The 19,785-nt window shown below is 41.3% G+C and overlaps 1 protein-coding gene and 1 pseudogene across 6 annotated transcripts in view; one reads left to right on the forward strand and one right to left on the reverse strand.

The window, feature by feature from the left end:
* Positions 1 to 3,294: 3,294 nt before the first annotated feature.
* LOC129557310 (SIN3-HDAC complex-associated factor pseudogene) lies at positions 3,295 to 4,105 on the forward strand (annotated as a pseudogene).
* A 3,673-nt stretch (positions 4,106 to 7,778) lies between these two features.
* The window catches only part of SMARCA2 (SWI/SNF related BAF chromatin remodeling complex subunit ATPase 2), a 179,393-nt gene continuing 167,386 nt past the window's right edge, over positions 7,779 to 19,785 (reverse strand). For all 6 annotated transcript variants that reach the window (XM_055428322.2, XM_055428324.2, XM_055428323.2 and 3 more), the window contains 4 exons: positions 19,125 to 19,226; positions 15,941 to 16,073; positions 11,164 to 11,306; positions 7,779 to 9,523 (listed from right to left, as the gene is read on the reverse strand). In XM_055428322.2, the coding sequence (XP_055284297.1) occupies positions 9,488 to 9,523; positions 11,164 to 11,306; positions 15,941 to 16,073; positions 19,125 to 19,226 (414 nt within the window). In that variant the 3' untranslated portion in view covers positions 7,779 to 9,487. The remainder of the gene's footprint in view (positions 9,524 to 11,163; positions 11,307 to 15,940; positions 16,074 to 19,124; positions 19,227 to 19,785) is intronic.

Here is a 19,785-nt window from a genome sequence, read left to right on the forward strand (position 1 = left end):
ACAAGTTTTAGAACAGGGTTGTTATATATTCAGCTAAGACCTTGGCTGTGCTTACATACCAGATACCCCCATTCATCTCTCCCAGATTCTGAATAAAAATCCTAAAAACTGCCTTGTTCCATCCTGTAGAGACAGGCTATGTGCTATGCAGAATCAACAAATGAACAACATGGGAAATCACTCCAAAAAAAAAAACAAACTTGCACACAGCTTGAGGAGGACCCAAGACATGGGGGAAAGGGGAGAGGGGTGACTCAAGACAGTATTGTTGAATTTACAAAAGGACAGAGGCCCACCTAACCTCAGTACTGCTGCAGGGCAGGAGCTGGCACTAGAGCAGATTCTTCTACAGACTTATTGATGTAGTGGTGGGGTCTTGGCACAGAGAAACTGCTGTGCAGTCCTACGATTAGGTGGCAATGATTTAGTGAGCCCCTGGGGCTATGACCTTCACAAGTGCTTCTCAGATTGGTTTCCCCAGCCCTTAGGAGAGACAAGAAGGTACTGGAATTGGGTATTGTTATTCTTCCATGTTAGCAAAATAGTTTGTTAAGGGCGGGCCTTGTTAAGAAGGTATATTTAAATATGGCTGCTTTTCTACTCTCTGCTCAAAAAATGAGGGGGATTTTTCTCCTGTCTTTACTGTGAGAACCTGATAGGGTTCCAGGAGGTAAATCTCATGAAAGTGTGGGAACCCTCCTAAGACTGGGAACCCCTGCTATTTTTAACTCTCAAACTTGTCCAACTGAAAGTGAAAAAAGAAAGTGAAAGTGAAGTCGCTCAGTCGTGTCCGACTTGTAGCAACCCCATGGACTGTAGCCCACCAGGCTCCTCCGTCCATGGGATTTTCCAGGCCGGGAGTACTGGAGTGGGTTGCCATTTCCTTCTCCAGGGGATCTTCTCGACCCAGGGATTGAACCTGGGTCTCCCACGTTGTAGACAGACGCTTTACTGTCTGAGCCACCAGGGAAGTCCAACTGAGGCCTCCAGCAATTTGTTAATTATAGATTAGGTTTTCCTATCCTGGTACTGGGGCTTCCCAGGTGGCTCAGTGGTAAAGAATTCGCCTGCCAGTGTAGGAGGCATGGGTTCAATCCCTGGTTGGAAAGATCCCCTGGAGAAGGAAATGGCAACCCACTCTAGTAACCTTGCCTGGAAAATTCCATGGACGGAGGAGCCTGGCAGGCAGCAGTCCATGGGATCACAAAAGAGTTGGACATGACTTAGTGACTAAAAAACAGAAGCGTGGTTGGTTACCTGCTGCTGGCCTTCTGCTCTTCCAGTAGGTTGTGATTCTCTGTGTTTGCTTGTCTGTCTCTTCAGCTTCAGAGGCAGCAGTTTGCCCTGAACAAACTTCAGTTCTCTGATGGATCTAAGAAGAGCTGTTAATTTTCAGTTTGTTCAGCTGTTTTCTTATTGTGTTAAAGGGATAGCTGACTTCCAGGCTCCTTAAATGCTAGACAAGATACTGGAAGTCTTAAACACTTCTCTCTGGGTAACAGTATCAGTGTTTTGTTTTGTTTTTTCTGGTACTTTCTGTACCTTTGTACTTTTCTTACTTTCCACATTTTCTACAATGTGCATATATTTATTTTATTAGAAAAAAGAAAATAAATGTTCTCAGAAAAAAATTTTAAGTGAGTTTAATCCCTGTTGACGTGGAGGAAAATAAGACAAGTTGCAGAGAATAGTATGGTACTTAAGAAACAAACTGAACATTGAAGCCCAGCACAGCTTACTGTCTATATTAACATGACTTTACATTTCCGTTGTCATCATTAGCATAATTTAAGTTTTCCAGGAGAACCTTGCCCCAGCAAATAATTATTGTCTATTACATGAGCTTCCTATAAGACACGTCAGCGCTTCAGGAGAAAGCAACATAGTTAATGGATAGTTATGCCCTAAGACTCTTAGATTCCCCGCCCCCCCCAATCCTTACTGTACTCCTTCCACAGTCCTAAACTGTATATCACAGTTTTTACCCAGTCTTAACCAAAATCAGATTTCAAGAAAATCCAACCTTGACTTTCCTTCTCAGACTACCAAAGCTCAATCAAGGCAGTGGGTTCCCTTACCACAGGCAGTAAGTTCCACTTCATCTTATCACTAGGTTACATTGGTGATAGCTGGGGCACTGGCATTTGACGGTGTTATGTTTGAAGTAATCACATCAGGCTGTTAAAGCTGACCGCCTGGTGGGGGTGAATTCCAAATTAATTTTCTTTGTATTTCACTGGTTATGGTGGACATATGTCCATTTTATCATCTTGGAGGAGAAATTTAAAGGTTTTACAAGACAATTTAAAATGCATATTTTTCTGGTGGGGCACTATGAGTCCAGTCTCTTTAAGGTTTATAATCTCACAGTGAGCACTGCTTCACAGCAGTTTCTTGAGTTCACAAAGAGGCCTCTGTTGAATGGATAAATAACAAAGTCCTACTGTACAGCACAGGGAACTATATTCAAAATCCTATGATAAACCATAAAGAAAAATATGAAAAAGACTGTGTATATATATGTATGAATGAATCACTTTGCTGTATAGTAGAAACTAACACAACATTTTGTTTTTTTAATGAGTTATCTATTTTTTTATTATTTTATTTTTTATTGGAGGCTAATTATTTTACAATATTATATTGGTTGGTTTTGCCATACATTGACATGAATCCGCCCCAGGTGTACATGAGTTCCCCCTCCCGAACCCCCCTCCCTCCTCCCCTTATCCTCTCTCTGGGTCATCCCCGCATACCAGCCCTGAGCATCCTGTAACATGCATCGACCCTGAACTGGTGATTCGTTTCACATATGATAATATACATGTTTCAATGCCATTCTCCCAAACCATCCCACCCTCACCCTCTCCCACAGAGTCCCAAAGACTGTTCTATACATCTGTGTCTCTTTTGCTGTCTTGTATACAGGGTTATCATTTGCATCTTTCTAAATTCCATATATATGCGTTAGTATATTGTATTGGTGTTTTTCTTTCTGGCTTACTTCACTCTGTATACAGGCTCTAGTTTCATCCACCTCATTAGAACTGGTTCAAATGCATTCTTTTTAATGGCTGCGTAATACTCCATTGTTTGTATGTACCAAAGCTTTCTTATCCATTCGTCTGCAGATGGACATCTAGGTTGCTTCCATGTCCTGGCTATTATAAACAGTGCTGCAATGAACACTGGAGTACATGTAACACAACATTTTAAATCAACTACAGGGGAGCCGCACGTGCGCAGAGGGAAAGCAGAATCTACACCTTCCCCGCCAGCAGTAGCAACTGCAGAACTGTAGGAGACAATCTTTCTAGACAAGGCAGTTGAGGAGGAGGGAGCGATTGAAGGGGGGTTGACTTAGCATGCACTGTGCCCCTCGGGAACGTTATTGCGCATGGAACAGCTGCTTTTGGAAGGCTATTGCCCAGAAGAAAAGATGTTTGGTTTTCACAAGCCAAAGATGTACCGAAGCATAGAGGGCTGCTGTATTTGCAGAGCTAAATCCTCCAGTTCTCGATTCACTGACAGTAAACGCTATGAAAAGGATTTCCAGAGCTGTTTTGGGTTACATGAGACTCGTTCAGGAGATATCTGTAATGCCTGTGTCCTGCTTGTGAAAAGATGGAAGAAATTGCCAGCAGGATCAAAAAAAACCTGGAATCATGTGGTAGATGCAAGGGCAGGACCCAGTCTAAAGACTACACTGAAACCAGAGAAAGTGAAAACTCTATCTGGAAACAGGATAAAAAGTAACCAGATCAGTAAACTGCAGAAGGAATTTAAACGCCACAATTCTGACGCTCACAGTACAACCTCAAGTGCCTCTCCAGCTCAGTCTCCCTGTTACAGTAACCAGTCAGATGATGGCTCAGATACAGAGATGGCTTCTGGCTCCAACAGAACGCCAGTGTTTTCCTTTTTAGATCTCACATACTGGAAAAGACAGAAAATAAGCTGTGGCATTATCTATAAAGGCCGTTTTGGGGAAGTCCTCATCGACACACATCTATTCAAGCCTTGCTGCAGCAATAAGAAAGCAGTTGCTGAGAAGCCGGAGGAGCAGGGGCCAGAGCCTCTGCCCATCTCCACTCAGGAGTGGTGACTAAGCTTTATGTAGAAGGGGAGCAAAAACGATTTAAATTTTGGAAAACAAAGCAACACAATGACCCTCCTATTTTTAATTTGGATACCTGCTATTCTGCCAAAAGATGGATTTGTAGAATAGTTTTGAATGGGCTATTTTTCCTCCAGTTCCACAAACTCTGAAGCCAGTGAAACTTACTAAGAGATAAAAAAGAAGTGTACATAATATTGAAGATGCTGAGTATTTCATAGGAAAGCTGAATTCTGCTGTAAAGTGCTCTTTAAGTCTTTTTTAAAAATCCCCTTCTAATGAATGAAATTGGGGGAATTTTCAGGGGACAGAGATGGGATTTGTTGTCTGATAAATGTATGTAGTTTTAGTCTTTCTATTTTGAGAAGCAGTGGTTGGGGCATTTTTTAAGATGGCTAGCTACACTTGTTTTCCTTCATTATAATAAATTTGTCATAACTCAGTAAACATGGACTTGCCCCTAGAGGTAGTTGTTAATAACTGAAATATTAAGGTCTTGCCAAGGTTCTGGTGATTCAAACCTGTACTACTGAATATTGAGCAGGACAGACAGCTCTCTGGTGCGAATATCTTGAAGGAGTAATTTCTAAATATGCAGAGGTAACTTGACTGTGTATGTTGCATCCTGTGTCACCTCCCTCCATATTGATATTTGATACAGATTTTAATTTATATGAAACTTAAAAAGCAGAATCAAAGTTCCTCTTGGGGAAATGTCAAGTCTTTAGGATAAGCAATCCTATATGAATAGTACCAAAGCATTACCACTTGGTAGAGAACATTCTCTATTAAAAATGTTAGATTATCTGAAAAATAACAATGTGCAAGTCTTTAGGATGGCACATGAGAAAAACAAAGGTTAATGCTTCTCCTGGGGCATGTTTCTTAGAGGGCTTGCAAGTGTGTAAATAATTTATGTTACGTGACTGGTGACTTCACTGAAAATCTGCACAATTCAGTTTTAGCTCTGGATTACTTCAGCTGACCTTTGTGAAGGTTTTATCTCTGTAGAATGGTTGTTTGACTTGTTTTAACCTGTTAGGGTTTTGGGTTTTTTTTTTTCATTCTATATTAAAGTAAAATTCTACTAAAAAAAAATCAACTACACTTCAATAAAATATGCTTTGAAAAATGACAGAGGCCTCTTTCTAGTATATACATATACATATATATATATATATATTTTATATTGGAGGCAAATTACCTTACATTAATATATTGGTTCGGAGAAGGCAATGGCAAGCCACTCCAGTACTCTTGCCTAGAAAATCCCATGGATGGAGGAGTCTGGTAGGCTGCAGTCCGTGGGGTCGCTAAGGGTCGGACACGACTGAGCGACTTCACTTTCACTTTTCACTTTCCACTTTCACACATGGGAGAAGGAAATGGCAACCCACTCCAGTGTTCTTGCCTGGAGAATCCCAGGGATGGGGGAGCCTGGTGGGCTTACGTCTATGGGGTCACACAGAGTCGGACACGACTGAAGTGACGCAGCAGCAGCAGCAGCAGCAGCAATATATTGGTTGGTTTTGCCATATATTGACACGAATCCGCCCCGGGTGTACATGTGTTCTCTTTCTTGAACCCTCCCTCTTCCCCATATAAGAAACCAGTGTTTATAAACAGGAATGCTGGTTTTCCCATAGTCTTGACTTAGTTGTCTTGCTTTCTTCAACTTGGAAAATCCCTTTGGAAAATTCTTACTGAAAATGATGCAGAATACAGATACTTGCTTGCATAAAGGGCTTAGTCACTAGGAACATGTCACTTCCACCCTCTGTTAAGCTCAGTGTCCTAAACCACACCAGTGACGAGCAGAGCTCACCTGGACATAGATCTAGCAGTTCTAGACATATCAGTTGTCATTTCTTGCCCTGCGCTGCCTCATTTTTGATGACCTCTCCCCAAGTATAATAGAGACTGAAACTCTGCGATTCATATATGTATGACAGAATGTGTGAATAAGGACAGAAATGTTACTTTATCTGGTTTGATGTGGCTCTTATTTAGCAAATTTTAAGAAGAGGAATAGACTTGGCCATTCCTACAGCGTATCTGTAGAGTGAGATAGACTCTTACTATAATATTCTCATGGGAATTACATTTATTCATAAGGGGAGAATATGTCTCCAGCTTTCTGCTAAGGAGACCAAAAATATTTCCCCCAAGTATTATAGTTTATCAGTCTGAATGAGGTTCAAGTTAAGCACGATTGAAGCTTGCTTCCTGGTAACCTATATGACAGAAAAGCTGTGTCAGAAAGAGAAGAAATATTCAGGCTTTTCAGTTATTTCCATTTATATTGGTTTTATCAGAATGATGATTGTGTGATGGATGTATATGCCTGTACCAGCGATCTAAATCAGGATCAGGACCACTGTGGCCTCGTACTGCTCCCCAGGAATGAAATAACGGGGATTAAGAATCTGACAGCTTTAGCAGTGCTCCTTTGATTTGAGCATGATCAGAATCACCTGGAAAGCCCTAGTGCTATCCAAGTCAGCAGAATCTCAGGGGCCTTTAGGATCCAATGGCAGCTGTGTGTAAAGGACAAGGTATTAACCCTTGTGGAGTGACTGGTCACCAAGAGAAAGAACCAAAGTAGTGGAGGAGCCAAGCCAAGAAAACCAGATCTTAGAGGAAAGTTCCATTCTCAGTCATGGAAACCAGACACCTCAGCCAGGACTCATTTGTAAGCCTGGTAATATCAGCAACTGCCAAACAAAGGGGTACCTGGAGCTTATCAATAAGATCAGTTCCAGCCTTCACTCACTGGGGAGGTAGGGAAGCTGCAAGGAAGATGGGTTTTGGAGGCAAACAAATCTTAACTTTCAAATTATGCTTTGGGGCACTGGCCATAGCTATTCAGTCTCTCCTTTGCATCATCCTTATTTATAGAAAGGGAATAAAAACTATGCCTTCTTCCCAGGGTTCTTATAATTAAATAATTCTAGTAAAAGATCAAGTACATTGCCTGATACTCTTAGCTTCCTTCCTCTGTTCCTGGAAAACTGTTGCTTTTGGAAAGAACGAAGCCTACCCCTGGGCTCAGCTACTGGAAACAGACAAGGTGGCTGCTGTGACCAGGTTAAAAATAGGCGGATGTGCAGATGCCTCTTAGTCACGCATGATCACGTTCCCTGCCAGCTCACTACTGTTCTAAGAGCCACCTTCTGCCTTTCCTTTCTACTCTAGCCAGGGAGAACAACACAGAAAGACAGCAGGAGAGAGATCAGAGAACATGCTTCACACATAGACATCCTAAACCATAAAGACAATGGTTTGGATGGCTTTAGAAGAGCAGTGCCTTTAATAGCAAATCATCTCAATAAGAAAAACTAATGTGGTTTATTCTTTCCTGGGAGTCTACAGTCCTACTGTGATCAGCCAAGAAGGGAAACCAACACATTCTGCAATGCTCAGACTAACTGGAAATTCAGACCTGAGTGGACATTTAGAAAGACAGGAATTTCGCAGGAGGATTGCATTTTGTGTGGGTCAAATTTCCTTCAAGATTCAAAGAAATATGTGTTGTCAATTCCTCATATTATGAACGTAAGAATCCCATAGTTCTCCTTAAACATTTCTAAGAAATGAAGTTTCCACCAACTAATGCATTAGAGACAAACGAAAATGCTTCCATTCTGGTCCTTGTCATTGGTTTAGTTAACAAGTGGGTGGGGGTGGGGTGGGATAGATTAGTCATTAATGAATCTTAGTAGAAAGGTATATGGGGTGTTCACTGAACCAGTCTTTCAAAATGAGCACTTTTCAGATCTTTCTAAATTGATATGAATATAGATTTATTAAATACTAAGGTATAAGTCTATATTGCCATGGATAGCCATACTTCATTTTACTGCACTTTGCTTTATTGTGCTTTGTAGATACTGTTTTCTGCAAATTGAAGGTTTGTGGTAACCCCCACCTCCAGCAGGTCTGTTGGTACTACTTTCCAATAGCATTTGCTCACTTCATGTTTCTGTGTCATGTTTTAGTGGTTTTGATGCTTTCTCATTATTTGCTGTGGTGATCTGTGATCTGATTATTACTACCATGATTCACTGAAGCCTCAGATGATGGTTAGAAGGTATGTATGTTATTTTTTAGACATAATGCTATTTTGCACATTTAAGACTACAATATAGTGCAAACTGAACTTTACATGCACTGGGAAGCCAAAAACTCTTGGGACTCACTCTATTGTGCTGTTCACTGTGTTGATCTAAAACTGGACCTGCAGTATCTCTGAGGTGTACCCGTGGATTTTCTGGTGAGTAAACAGAAGTTAAACCACTAGAAAAGGTTGAGCAGGGGCTTAGTGTGACTCGGTCCATGGCATCATCAGTCCTGTTATGTAAGTTTAAAGTCACAAAAGCAATAAACTCTCCCTTGCAACACGCCTGATTCATTCTAGGGGATACTCTTACTCAGGCGCCAGGGTTTTAATCTCCCAGAACTCAAAAACCAGAGGCAGTGTTTGTTGAGCTCAGTTATATCTTTATTAGGAAAGCACCAACACCACATTCTTGGAAATTACTGGAATTTTATTTGCCTCAGGCTTATGACTTGCAACCAAAGACATTGTGCAAAGAAAGCAAAGATTAAGTACACTTTAGGGAGAAGGAGACGATACACGTTGGTAACATAGGAGATAAGGTTGACAAAAGAAGCCATCCATTACACTATATAGATTGCAATATTCAATAGCAATTTCAACAAAACTTTTTTAAAATCAAGAGCGAAAAAATTAAGCAATGTTTACAGTAGACATAAATCTTATACAATTCAAAAAGCATTTTTTTTTCAGATCATAGAGCATAAAATGGAAAAATGTTTATGTAGGTGAAGTCTAACTACTGTACATTTATCACCTATTAAAGTTGCTTATATGTACCACAGTGTAAAAAAAAAACAATACCAAACAAATAAAAACCTTGAAAATTGCCTGATGAAAAATAAAATAACCAGTGGCTTTTAATGGCTTCTCCTGGTTATCAGTGCTACAAAAAGACAAAAATCTTCTCATTTGAACAGGTGATAAAACCAGGCACAATCAAACTGTTACCAAATTAGACCCACCCATAGAAATATACCATCCACCCCACATTTTTTCCATCAAAAGCTTTTTTGTTTGTTTTAATCTTTGAGGCCCATTTGGTCACAATATGTTACAAAGGTTTGTGTATGCATGTGTGTTTTTTTACACCATGATATCATATGTTTGTCTGGCACTATTCTAAAGCTAGTTTATAGATGATAATGATATAGAAACGACCCAGTGCCCATAAGAGAAATGAACTCACTGGGTAGAGACGAGAGAGGGGAAGAAGGAGTTCAGTTCTTCCAAGAAAAAAATGTCCGTAGTGATCACTCATCATCAGTCCCACTGGCTTCTGATTGTTCCTAAAAGTAAATGTAGGCGAGAAAGACAATAAGCCATCAAGAGGCAATGTGGAAAAGAAATGACAATGTGTAAACAGTTAACCCTGCTAGTAAAGAGGCATCAACAGTCTCTGTGCTGAAAAGGGGAGCTCCTACTTGGAAACCCCAAAGCAGTGCTGGCCATCTGGCCATCTTGCAGTTGGGTATGAAAACTTCATGGCTTATGATTTCTTTATGGCTGTGCTGGATCTTTGCTGCTGTGCAAGGGCTTTCTCTAGCTGCGGCTCTAGAGTGCGGGCTCAGCAGTTGTGGAACGTGGGCTTACCTGTACCATGGCATGTAGAATCCTCCCGGAGCAGGGACTGAACCTGTGTCTCCTGCATTGGCAGGTAGATTCCCAACCACTGGACCACTGGGGAAGTTCATGGCTAATGATTTCTATTTTGAGCACTATTTTTAGAAAATCCATGGACTTCCCAGGTGGTGCAGTGGTAAGGAATCCACCTACCAATGCAAGAGATGTGGGTTCAATCACTGGGTCGGGATGATCTCTTGGAGGAGGAAATGGCAACCCGCTGCAGTATTCTTGCCTGGAAAATCCCATGGACAGCAGGGATTGCAAAGAGTCAGACACAACTGAGCATGCACACATTGCAAGGGAGAATAAAGTATTGTGCATTTGATTTTAGGATTTTAAATGTATTTGAAAATGCTTGTGTCGAGGGTTCAGGCTGGGTGGGGTGGGATGGGATAAGAATGCTAAATTTTTCTCAACAGACCTTAATGGCAAATATGTTGAAAGAAAATCAAACTGCATACATTTGAACATGGAAAATTAACTTTCCAGAAAGCAAAAGAAGGGGAACTTGGAAGTCCTCTGGAAAGTGAATGAAATGGAGGGCCCTTCAGAAGGCACTGTATTGGAAGCTACCTGGGCTGCCCACAGAGTCAAGGACAGCGCACCAGACCGAGCTATGCTCTTTGGGTCTGAAATCAGCCTCTGCTGTTTACTTACATGACCTGCAGCAAAACACACACAACATAAATAAGCACTGATTTCTGTAGTAAGGTGAAAGTGACATCTATCTTAGGATTATTCTAAGCATTAAGTATGGTACCATATGAGAAGGTCCTTATGTCAGGACCTGACTCCATCAATGTGCCCTGAATTTTTCAAATTTTAAAAATAACACCTCTAGGTATGTAAAATTCATCTGACTTCTTTGTATGGCACCTGACGTAGCAACTCAGATCCCAAACTCTGACATCCTATCACTTTTTCTCAGCCTCCCATGTAATGGTTATTTCCTCTGTATACCACTGTATACTAGGTATGCTGGCTGGTATGGCTGTAAAATATTAACCGGCCATGCAGAAAACTCTATTTGTAAGTAGGCCCTGGGAAGATAAAGGGAAAGAGGGAGCTTGATTTAGCAGTTTTTCATCTTTGAAGGCTATTAAAAAGACAATAAACAAAGCCCCAAATTCTTTGTTATAAATCACGCAGCTCAGTTCACATCCCTCAATAATGAAATCTCACCAAATCTTTACATTTTCATTTCTAAGTAATAAAGCATAGAGGGTGGAAGGGGCATGGGTGTATGAGAGGGAAACAGAGGTGGGGAGGGCTTCCCAACTTCAGCGAAGACAGCCATACTCACATTTTCATCCTGCTCTTCATCACTGTCAAAATCGCTCACCACAGGCTTGGCTTTTCCTCGGTTTGGCCTTTTCTTGCCTTTTCCTTTGTCCCGGCCTTTCTCATCCTTTTTATTGAGCTTGATTTTCACCTTAACAGATTTCGCTGCAATAAAACCAAAACAGGCAGCAATGAGGAATCACAGGGGAATCTTTTTACAAATAGTAAAATGATCCCAGCCTACAGATGACAGAGCCAACATCCCAGAGTGCCCAGAATGTCCTTGATTCATGCCAGTTCTCCAGTGGCTGATCCAATTATAGTTAGCACCCTTTCACTTGCAAATGTGGCTTGGTTTTGCATGATAAGTTACATAGTCACCCTAAACAGGCAACTAGACGGAATGGGGTCCCAGAGGGAAGGTGGGCTGGGTCATTTTCCAGGTCCCTTGATGGCTGAACAGGGATCTTCCTAATAACCAGGATGGTGAAAGCTGCCTTACCGACTGCATGGAGGGGTATGGGCGTTTTTAAAAGAGAACTTTGACGTTAAAAAGTGTATGTAAGTGTAAAAGTGTTTAAAAAAAAAAAAACCAATGATTTTACTGTTTAAATAACTCCAGTTGACTTAAAAAGTTAACAGCACAGCAAGGTACAAAATAGAAAGTAAAAACAAATGAATTTGAAAGCTTTTTTCCCCTCTTTTCTAGACTCTCTTCCTACTGTTTTCTTTCTGGTGATTATTTCCAGAAAAAATAGTATACATCCCTGTTTGCAAATATATTCATCCCTGTGTGTGTGTATGAATCTCTATAGATAGATGACATAAAATTCCATATAATTCTGTATACAGAGAATATAAAGAATATAAGTATAAACACATACAGAAAGATGGCACCCATTTCCACTTTCACAGGACTGTTCTGAGGATAGAAATAAAAACACTTGAGAGAAAGAGGTCAAAGTGTTATACCACAATTACAGGTGTACATCCCAAGGTACACAGAAAATCTGTCCCCTGGCATTGTTCTGGGACAGGCGTCCCTAGAATAGCATTTTTAGGAATGGATGATGAAGTGACTGAGAATGAATGTCTCTCATTCAAATCTGTTTTGTTGGAATATCATGTCTGGTGGGTCTCAAGGCACCTAGAAATAGATAATTGTCATGGAGGGAGAATCAGCTCTGGAAGGAATCTCAGAGATGAGAACTTTTCAGACTTCTGTGAAGGGGGAGGGACCCACTGAACATTTCCAGAGATTAAGTCTTCCATGGAGGTGCAGGCTGACAAAAAAGATGAGACAGAGCTGTTCTGAAGTGTAGGGACAACATATGCCCTCCCCCCATCCCAAATAGGGCAGAAGCTGGCAAATCTTAGTGCACAAAACTGTATTTCTAGTCCAGGCTTCTTCCATCTACCATACCCACATGTCTGCTGCTTAAAGAGCTATAAGGCGGGGATATGTTGCTTTGGGTAGAGTAATTTAGGACAAGAAGAAGAGACTGGGGATGAGAAGGTCTACGTATTAATTGAATGTGTATAAGATGTGAAGGCCTTTAAATTCAAAAAATAGTAATTTGGAAAGAAAAAGTGTACTACCTTTACCTATACAGGAGTAGTTCTTCCTGACACAGGAGTACAGGAAATCCATGGAAGTCAGGAAAAGACAGAAGACTGGCGGTAAAGGCAAGAAAATACATGCTCAAGAACACAATCTAAATACTCATGGGAGTGGTGGGCACTGGAAAGCCATCAGGCTCTGTGAGTCAGTGGATTGTGTTCCTCCACAAAACCCACACCTAAAAGGCTGCCATGGGCAACTAGGCTAATAAACGGGCCCTTTAAACAGCATTCTAAGGCTTTACGTTACCACCACATAGACCTGTGACAAATTCTAATTAACCGGGGTGCTAGGCAGAATAATGATGGCCTCCCAGAGATGTCCATGTCCTAATCCTCAGACCCTGTCAATACGTTTACTTTGCACTGCAACAGGGAGCATGCCATAATCCCTTGGGATGGGGAGATTACCCTAGATGACCCAGGTAGGCTCAATCTAGTCACAGGTCCTTCAACGTGGAAGAAGAGGAGCTCCTGGTTCAAGATGATGACACGGGGAGATGCTTAACTCGCCTCCTCCCACAGACACACTGAATGTAAGCTACAAATGGGACAACTGCCTCTGAAAAAGATGCAGAAACTAGCTGAGTGACACCCCCACACTGGGCAAATGAGGAAAATCCCACACTGAAGCAGGCACGAGGAGCGAAGATGCTGAGACACAGGCTCACAGAAAAACCTGTCCCTGGTGCAGTGACCCGCAGCTGGGTCCAGATCCCCAGAGCGGGGTCCGGATCCAGGGAGCCCCAAATAAGGGAAAACCCAAAGAGACGCACACTGAGACATACTATAATTAAAATGTCAAAACTTAAAGAACCTTAACAGCAGCAAAAATAACTTGGGCACGAGGGAACCCCCGAGAAGACTAGCAGTAGATTAAGCAGAACTGAGTAATAACCTATGTGGGGAAAGAATCTGAACAATAATGGATACATGTATATGTGTAACTGAGTCACGTTTCTGTGCACCCGGAACTAGCACAGCATGGTAAGTCAACTGTACTGCAATATAAAATAAAATTTTAAAGAAGGACATTTGTGACAAGGTGGATGAACCATGAGGGCATTACACTAAATAAATGAGCAAAAGAGACTGTACAATTGCACTTATATGTGAGATTAAAAACTAAACAGGTGTGGTTGCAGAGGTGGGGTGGGAATTGGCTGAAGGGAATCAAAAGGTGTACATCTCCAGTTATAAATAAGTCATGGGGTTTAAGGTAAGCAGGGTGACTATAATGAATATTGTATTGCATATTTGAAATGTGCTAAGAGTAAATCTTCAAAGTTCCTGTCATGAAAAAAAATTATTTTTCCTAACTATGTGGTGATGGATGTCAAGTAGATTTACTGTGATCATTTCAAAATATACACAAATATGGCATCATTATGCTGTATATTTGAACCTAATATATCAGTTACACCTCAGCAACAAAAAGAAGACCATGGAGGCAGAAGAGAGGGTCAAAGAGATGCAACATGAGAAGGAGACACAAGGAAATGGATTCTCCCCTGGAACCCCTCCAAAGGAAGGCAGGCTGCTAACACCTTGATTTTGGCCCAGAGAGACCCACAGTAAACTTGTGACCTACAGAACTGTGAGACGGTAAATGTAAGTTGTACTGCGGCACTAAGTTTGCGGTCATTTGTTAAGAGTTGCCATAGAAAGTTAATACACTAAGTCTCAGGAGAGGTTAGGGAAAAAGTCAACTGATGGCTGGGATAGGAAGGGAGCGATTTGAAAACAGATTAGCAATCTGGCTCTAAAATATAGAAATGTTTAGCTAGAATAAATTATGTAGACTTAATCATCAAATGCTAAGATATAAAAACTAGGGAGTAACCAGATGAAACTGAAAAAGGTTAAACTAATACTTAAAAGGCAGAATCACTAAAGGGAATAATCCTGAGAGCAGATGCGGGTGTGGGGAAACACTTATGCACACTGCCGACAAAGATGTCAGCTCCATTCTCTGTGGCAAGACGCAGGCATCAGATGTGTTTTTAAAATGTGTGCAATGATTTATGGATAAGAATGTTCAGACAGCATTGTTTAGAGTGAGATCACTCTCTGTTGGTACATTCATTAATGGATGTTAGTATGTATGGCTGTATAAAAAAAACCTCTTTGCTGTGGGAAAAATGTTCCTAATAGAAAAATCATGCTACAAAACAGTGTGTGATACTTCTATAAATAAAATATTTATGTGTAGAAAAAAACTGGAAGACAACTGGCGTTAAATGTATATTGGGTGATGGAAAATATTTTTAGGAAAAGAAAATTTGTAAAATTCCAAGTTGTCTGTACTAAGCATGTATCTAATAAAAAAATTTTTTAAGTGTACCTATACTGTTTTGAGCAACTGAACTGAATACTGTTTTATCTAGAAGACTATAATTACTCTGATTGGAAGTATGTGGTGAAAACATAATTAGGTAAGAAGAAATTTTAGACATTTTCAAGGCAGCCTTAACCTTTGAAACTGGGACTAGATTAAAACTAGGGAGATTCTTGCCTTGGGTGAAAAACTAGAGAGGACTCCAAAATTCAGTAAGCAAGATCAATACCAGTCGATGCAATGTTTTAAAAGCTCAAAATTCATGGTAAAAAAAAAAAAAAAACCCATGATGAATAAAATATCAAAACTTAAAAGACAGGCTCAGTATCTGATCCACGAAGGACAAAATGCACCACAGTCTGACAGTCAAGGTGGTGATTTCTCAAAGTGTGGTGCTGGATGCATCCCCTGTGCCCCTGGTAGAAACACTAGACTCTCAGATCCCACTGCAGGCAACTGAATCAGAAACTCAGGGGTGGAACCCAGCAATCACCCAGTTTAGAGAACACCGTGCTGGGTAACAGCAAGGTGGTATTAACAGCCACGCTGGTAGATAATGTCTATTACACTCATTTCCAAAGGCAACATTCAGTATGTGCTGTGAGCCTGGCCACGTGGTAAGCTCTGTGCATGGCTGGAGGCGTATCTAGAACCTCAGTTTTACACAGGAGGAACTGAGCTCCAGCAAGGTTAAGTCCACTGTCAGGGTTGCCCAGAAAGGCCACAGAAGACCAAGGCCTAAATCCAGATCTGCCCGACTCTCACATCTGCCCTGTCAGCATCTGGAGAAACGATGCAGGTGGCCAGGGCCCAAAGAAGTGGAGAAACCACATGGACTCACCCTCGGACTCTGACTCTTCTTCATCTTCCTCTTCCTCCTCTTCATTGCTTTCGTCCTCACTCTCTTCCTCTTTGGCAATTTTCTGCCGAGCGCTCTTAAACACTGACTGTAAGACGATGGAGTCTTCATAGATCTAAAGGGTCAAAATAGCAACTGTTAAAAACCCCAGTCTGAGGGCCTGAGATTCACAAACGCAGCGTGCTCTTTTCTTTCCTGTGCCCACAGCTCTGACACCCAACAGGAAAACACCAAACTCAGATCTACAGAGATGTTCTTACAGGAAAAGTCCACATACAGCTGAATTAATTTCAGTGTCTGTGTGCGCGCACATGCTTGAGAGGGAAGCGTGGTTCAATAAGATGTCCTCTCATTTTTGACAGCAAGACTAGTGTTTAAAAACTCTTATTTCTTAAGAGATCAAATTTGTGGTTACCAGAGGCAGGGGGTAGTGGAAGATAGAATTGGATAAAGGCAGTCAAAAGATACAAACCTCCAGTTATAAGACAAACAGAGGGATGTAAGGTACAATATGGTAAATATAATCAGTACTGCTGTACGCTATACATGAATGTTGTTAAGAGAGTAAATCTAAGTTCTCATTACAAGGAAAAAAAATTTTTTTTCTATTTCTTTGATTTTATATCTATATGAGATGATAGATATTCACTAAACTTACTGTGGCAATCATTTCATGATTTATGTAAGTAAAATTGTACACTGTAAACTTACACAGTGCCTTAGGTCACAAAAATCTCAATAAAACAAGAAGGAAAAAATAATAAAATCAAACTATATTTCTTATTTAAATTGTTCCATCAAGTACTGTGGTATAGCAACTTTTTTTTAAAGGTGCAATTCTCCTAACAAAAATGAAAAACCATTATTTATTACTGACTTTATCTGTGCCAGCCAACAGTATTGCAATAAATGCTTTATTTCTAGTGTATGCACATATGTTAGCATAGCCCTATGTGGTTGCTGAGCGAACTCTAAAGTTCAAAAATGGTCCTTTTCCTCAAAAAACTGAAAACAGAAGTACCATGTGATGCAGCAAGCCCATTCCAGCTATACAGCACTATTCACTGTAGCCAAGAGGTAGAAGCAAACCAAATTTTCATCCAAAGAGGTATGGATAAACAAAATGAGGTCTATCCATATGGTGGAATATTATTCAGCCTTAAAAAAGAAAGAAATCCTGTTACATGCTATATACAACATGGATGAACTTTGAGGACACGATGCTAGGTGAAATAATAAGCCACTCACAGACAAATATTGTGTGATTCCCTTATGAGCTGTCTAGAATAGTCAAGTTCAATAGAGAAGGTAGAACAGCGTTTGGTGGAAAGATTACAGAGTTTCACTTTTACAAGGTGAAAAAGTTCTGGAGGTCTGTTGCACAACAATGAACATACCCTTCATGCTGCTGAGCTGTACACTTAAAAATGGTAAAGAAGACATGCTGGGATGGGGCCACTGGGGCAGAATTTCACCAGAGACACTACAGTGTAGCTTGATCTTAAAGGTGAGGATGATCCTATCAGGGGTCAGAAAGTGGTTTTTAGGAAAGGGGAGCAAAGGAAAAGGTGGGGAGGCAAGAATCACAAAGCTATGTCTGGGATGGAGCCATCGTCAATTTCCTGGTTATGACATGGGATGACTGTTATGCAAGATGTTACTATCAAGGCACTCTGTATTTATATTCTTTCCTACAACTGCATGTGTATCTGGGGAAGTGGGTGTTTACGGGACCTGTCTTATTGGACTATGAACTGTTTAGGTTGAGGAACAGCAGGAGATAAGGCCAAAGAGGGAGGATATAACCTCAGAAAGCAGATGATGGCGACTAAATTCATTCTACATTTTAATAGTACGTGGGGAAGCTCAAAACTTGGTGGGAAGTAGATGGACAGAATAAGAAGGTGCTTGCTGCTGCTTCTAAGTCACTTCAGTCGTGTCCGACTCTGTGTGACCCCATAGATGGTAGCCCACCAGGATCCCCCGTCCCTGGGATTCTCCAGGCAAGAACACTGGAGTGAGTTGCCATTTCCTTCTCCAAAGAAGGTGCTTAGAGAAAGATAAACCAACATCCAGGTGGGCCTGGGAGGGAAGCCAATCAAGAGGCCATTTATCACCCCAGGTCAGGGGTGAGGCAGTGTGGCAAACTGGGGGTGGTGAGACAGGGTGAATATCACAATGTAGCCACAGTCCTGTAAAGAACCTCCAGTCCACCCACAAACCGTAAGTGGTCATTCACAAAACCCTCCCGTATGGACTCTTGGACTTAACTGTGTCCTAGTTTTCACCTTAAATTTCTTTGAAGAAGGCATGCTTGAAAGACCTATTGTTTTGGTCAAAATAACACTAATATTAAGTCCCGTTAACTGGAAAGGTATATAGTCTGTTCAAGGCACATTCTGAGGAGTCCCACGTTCTCCAGTTTAGTGACTAGAACTGACATGAGGATTAAAAAGCCCAATCAGGACAGAGGCCTACGGAATCTGATGGTGGTTTAACACTGCATTGGTTGGCAGACACCCTGACCTGCCTTCCTTCTGCTTCCTGAGTATGAGAACATAGATGGGAAAAGGAGAGTTCCTACACAAGGTGAGTGGAATTGAGGTGTAATTAAAGCGAGAGTGTCCTCCACCTACTTAGTTATTTTAATAGAATCACTTACTTACAGACTCTTACACCCACTAACTGCAGAGAAAGAAAGAGAATTGCAGCTGACCTGATAAAAAGCGTTTTTTGTAACAATTAGAGGTGATGGTTGTTTTTGCTATATAATTTTTGTTTTAAAACAAAATAGCAGTTTCAGCTCCCTAGGCAAAGTTACAATCAGAAAACCCAAGGTAAATATAACCAAATACACCATTTCTATAAAAGCAGAGATTGTACCTCTAGCTTTTAGGCATTATATTTAAGTTATTAACTTAAATTCCTCCTCTGGTTAAAAGCCAGGCCTTAAAAGGGAAGCACAAGTAGGAACTAGCATGGATACGGTACAAAGGAGCTGGCATTAATTTAAAAATGCCAAAGCCTCGATTGACTTACATAGGTAAGTAGCACAGAAAGATAGGCTTTTATTTTTCCTTTCCTTCTGCCAGGATAGGAGCGATGGTAGCAAATGAAAATATTTTACTTAAAACAACAGGCATGTTTAAGGTTAAACGTGTCTCACCTGGGATCCCTCCAAGTTGAATGTCTGAGCATTGTGACAGAGGAGCATGACGTCTTTCTCCAGGTCACCCAGGCTCCGGTACTTATGATTACGAATTCTTTCCTGATGGAAATTTTGGATAAAACAGAGGGGGTTGGGGCGCAGGGATAGGGGAGGGTGGAGGTAGAAATACAGCAATCAATACTTGGTTAACAAAGCCTGATCTTCCCTTTGTCTTTCCAGTAGACAGTCCTGCCAGAAAGGTGGGGCTACACAACTCCAGGGGGCGCCATCCACAGAGACCACCCTCTCACTCATACTCCTTACAAGGGGCTGCTGCTGCTAAGTAACTTCAGTCGTGTCCGACTCTGTGCGACCCCATAGACGGAAGCCCACCAGGCTCCCCCGTCCCTGGGATTCTCCAGGCAAGAACACTGGAGTGGGTTGCCATTTCCTTCTCCAATGTGTGAAAGTGAAGTCGCTCAGTCGTGTCCGACCCTTAGCAACCCCACGGACTGCAGCCCACCAGGCTCCTCCATCCATGGGATTTTCCAGGCAAGAGTACTGGAGTGGCTTGCCATTGCCTTCTCTGTTACAAGGGGCAGTGAGGAGCATATGATGGGAACCTGTAAGAGCACTGGGATCATGGGAGCAATCTGAGACTTCTTAAATAAAATGCAAT

This window comes from Moschus berezovskii, chromosome 7 (genome assembly GCF_049115385.1).
Source record: "Moschus berezovskii isolate FMDL1 chromosome 7, NW_MosBer_1.0, whole genome shotgun sequence".
NCBI classification, from domain to species: domain Eukaryota; kingdom Metazoa; phylum Chordata; class Mammalia; order Artiodactyla; family Moschidae; genus Moschus; species Moschus berezovskii.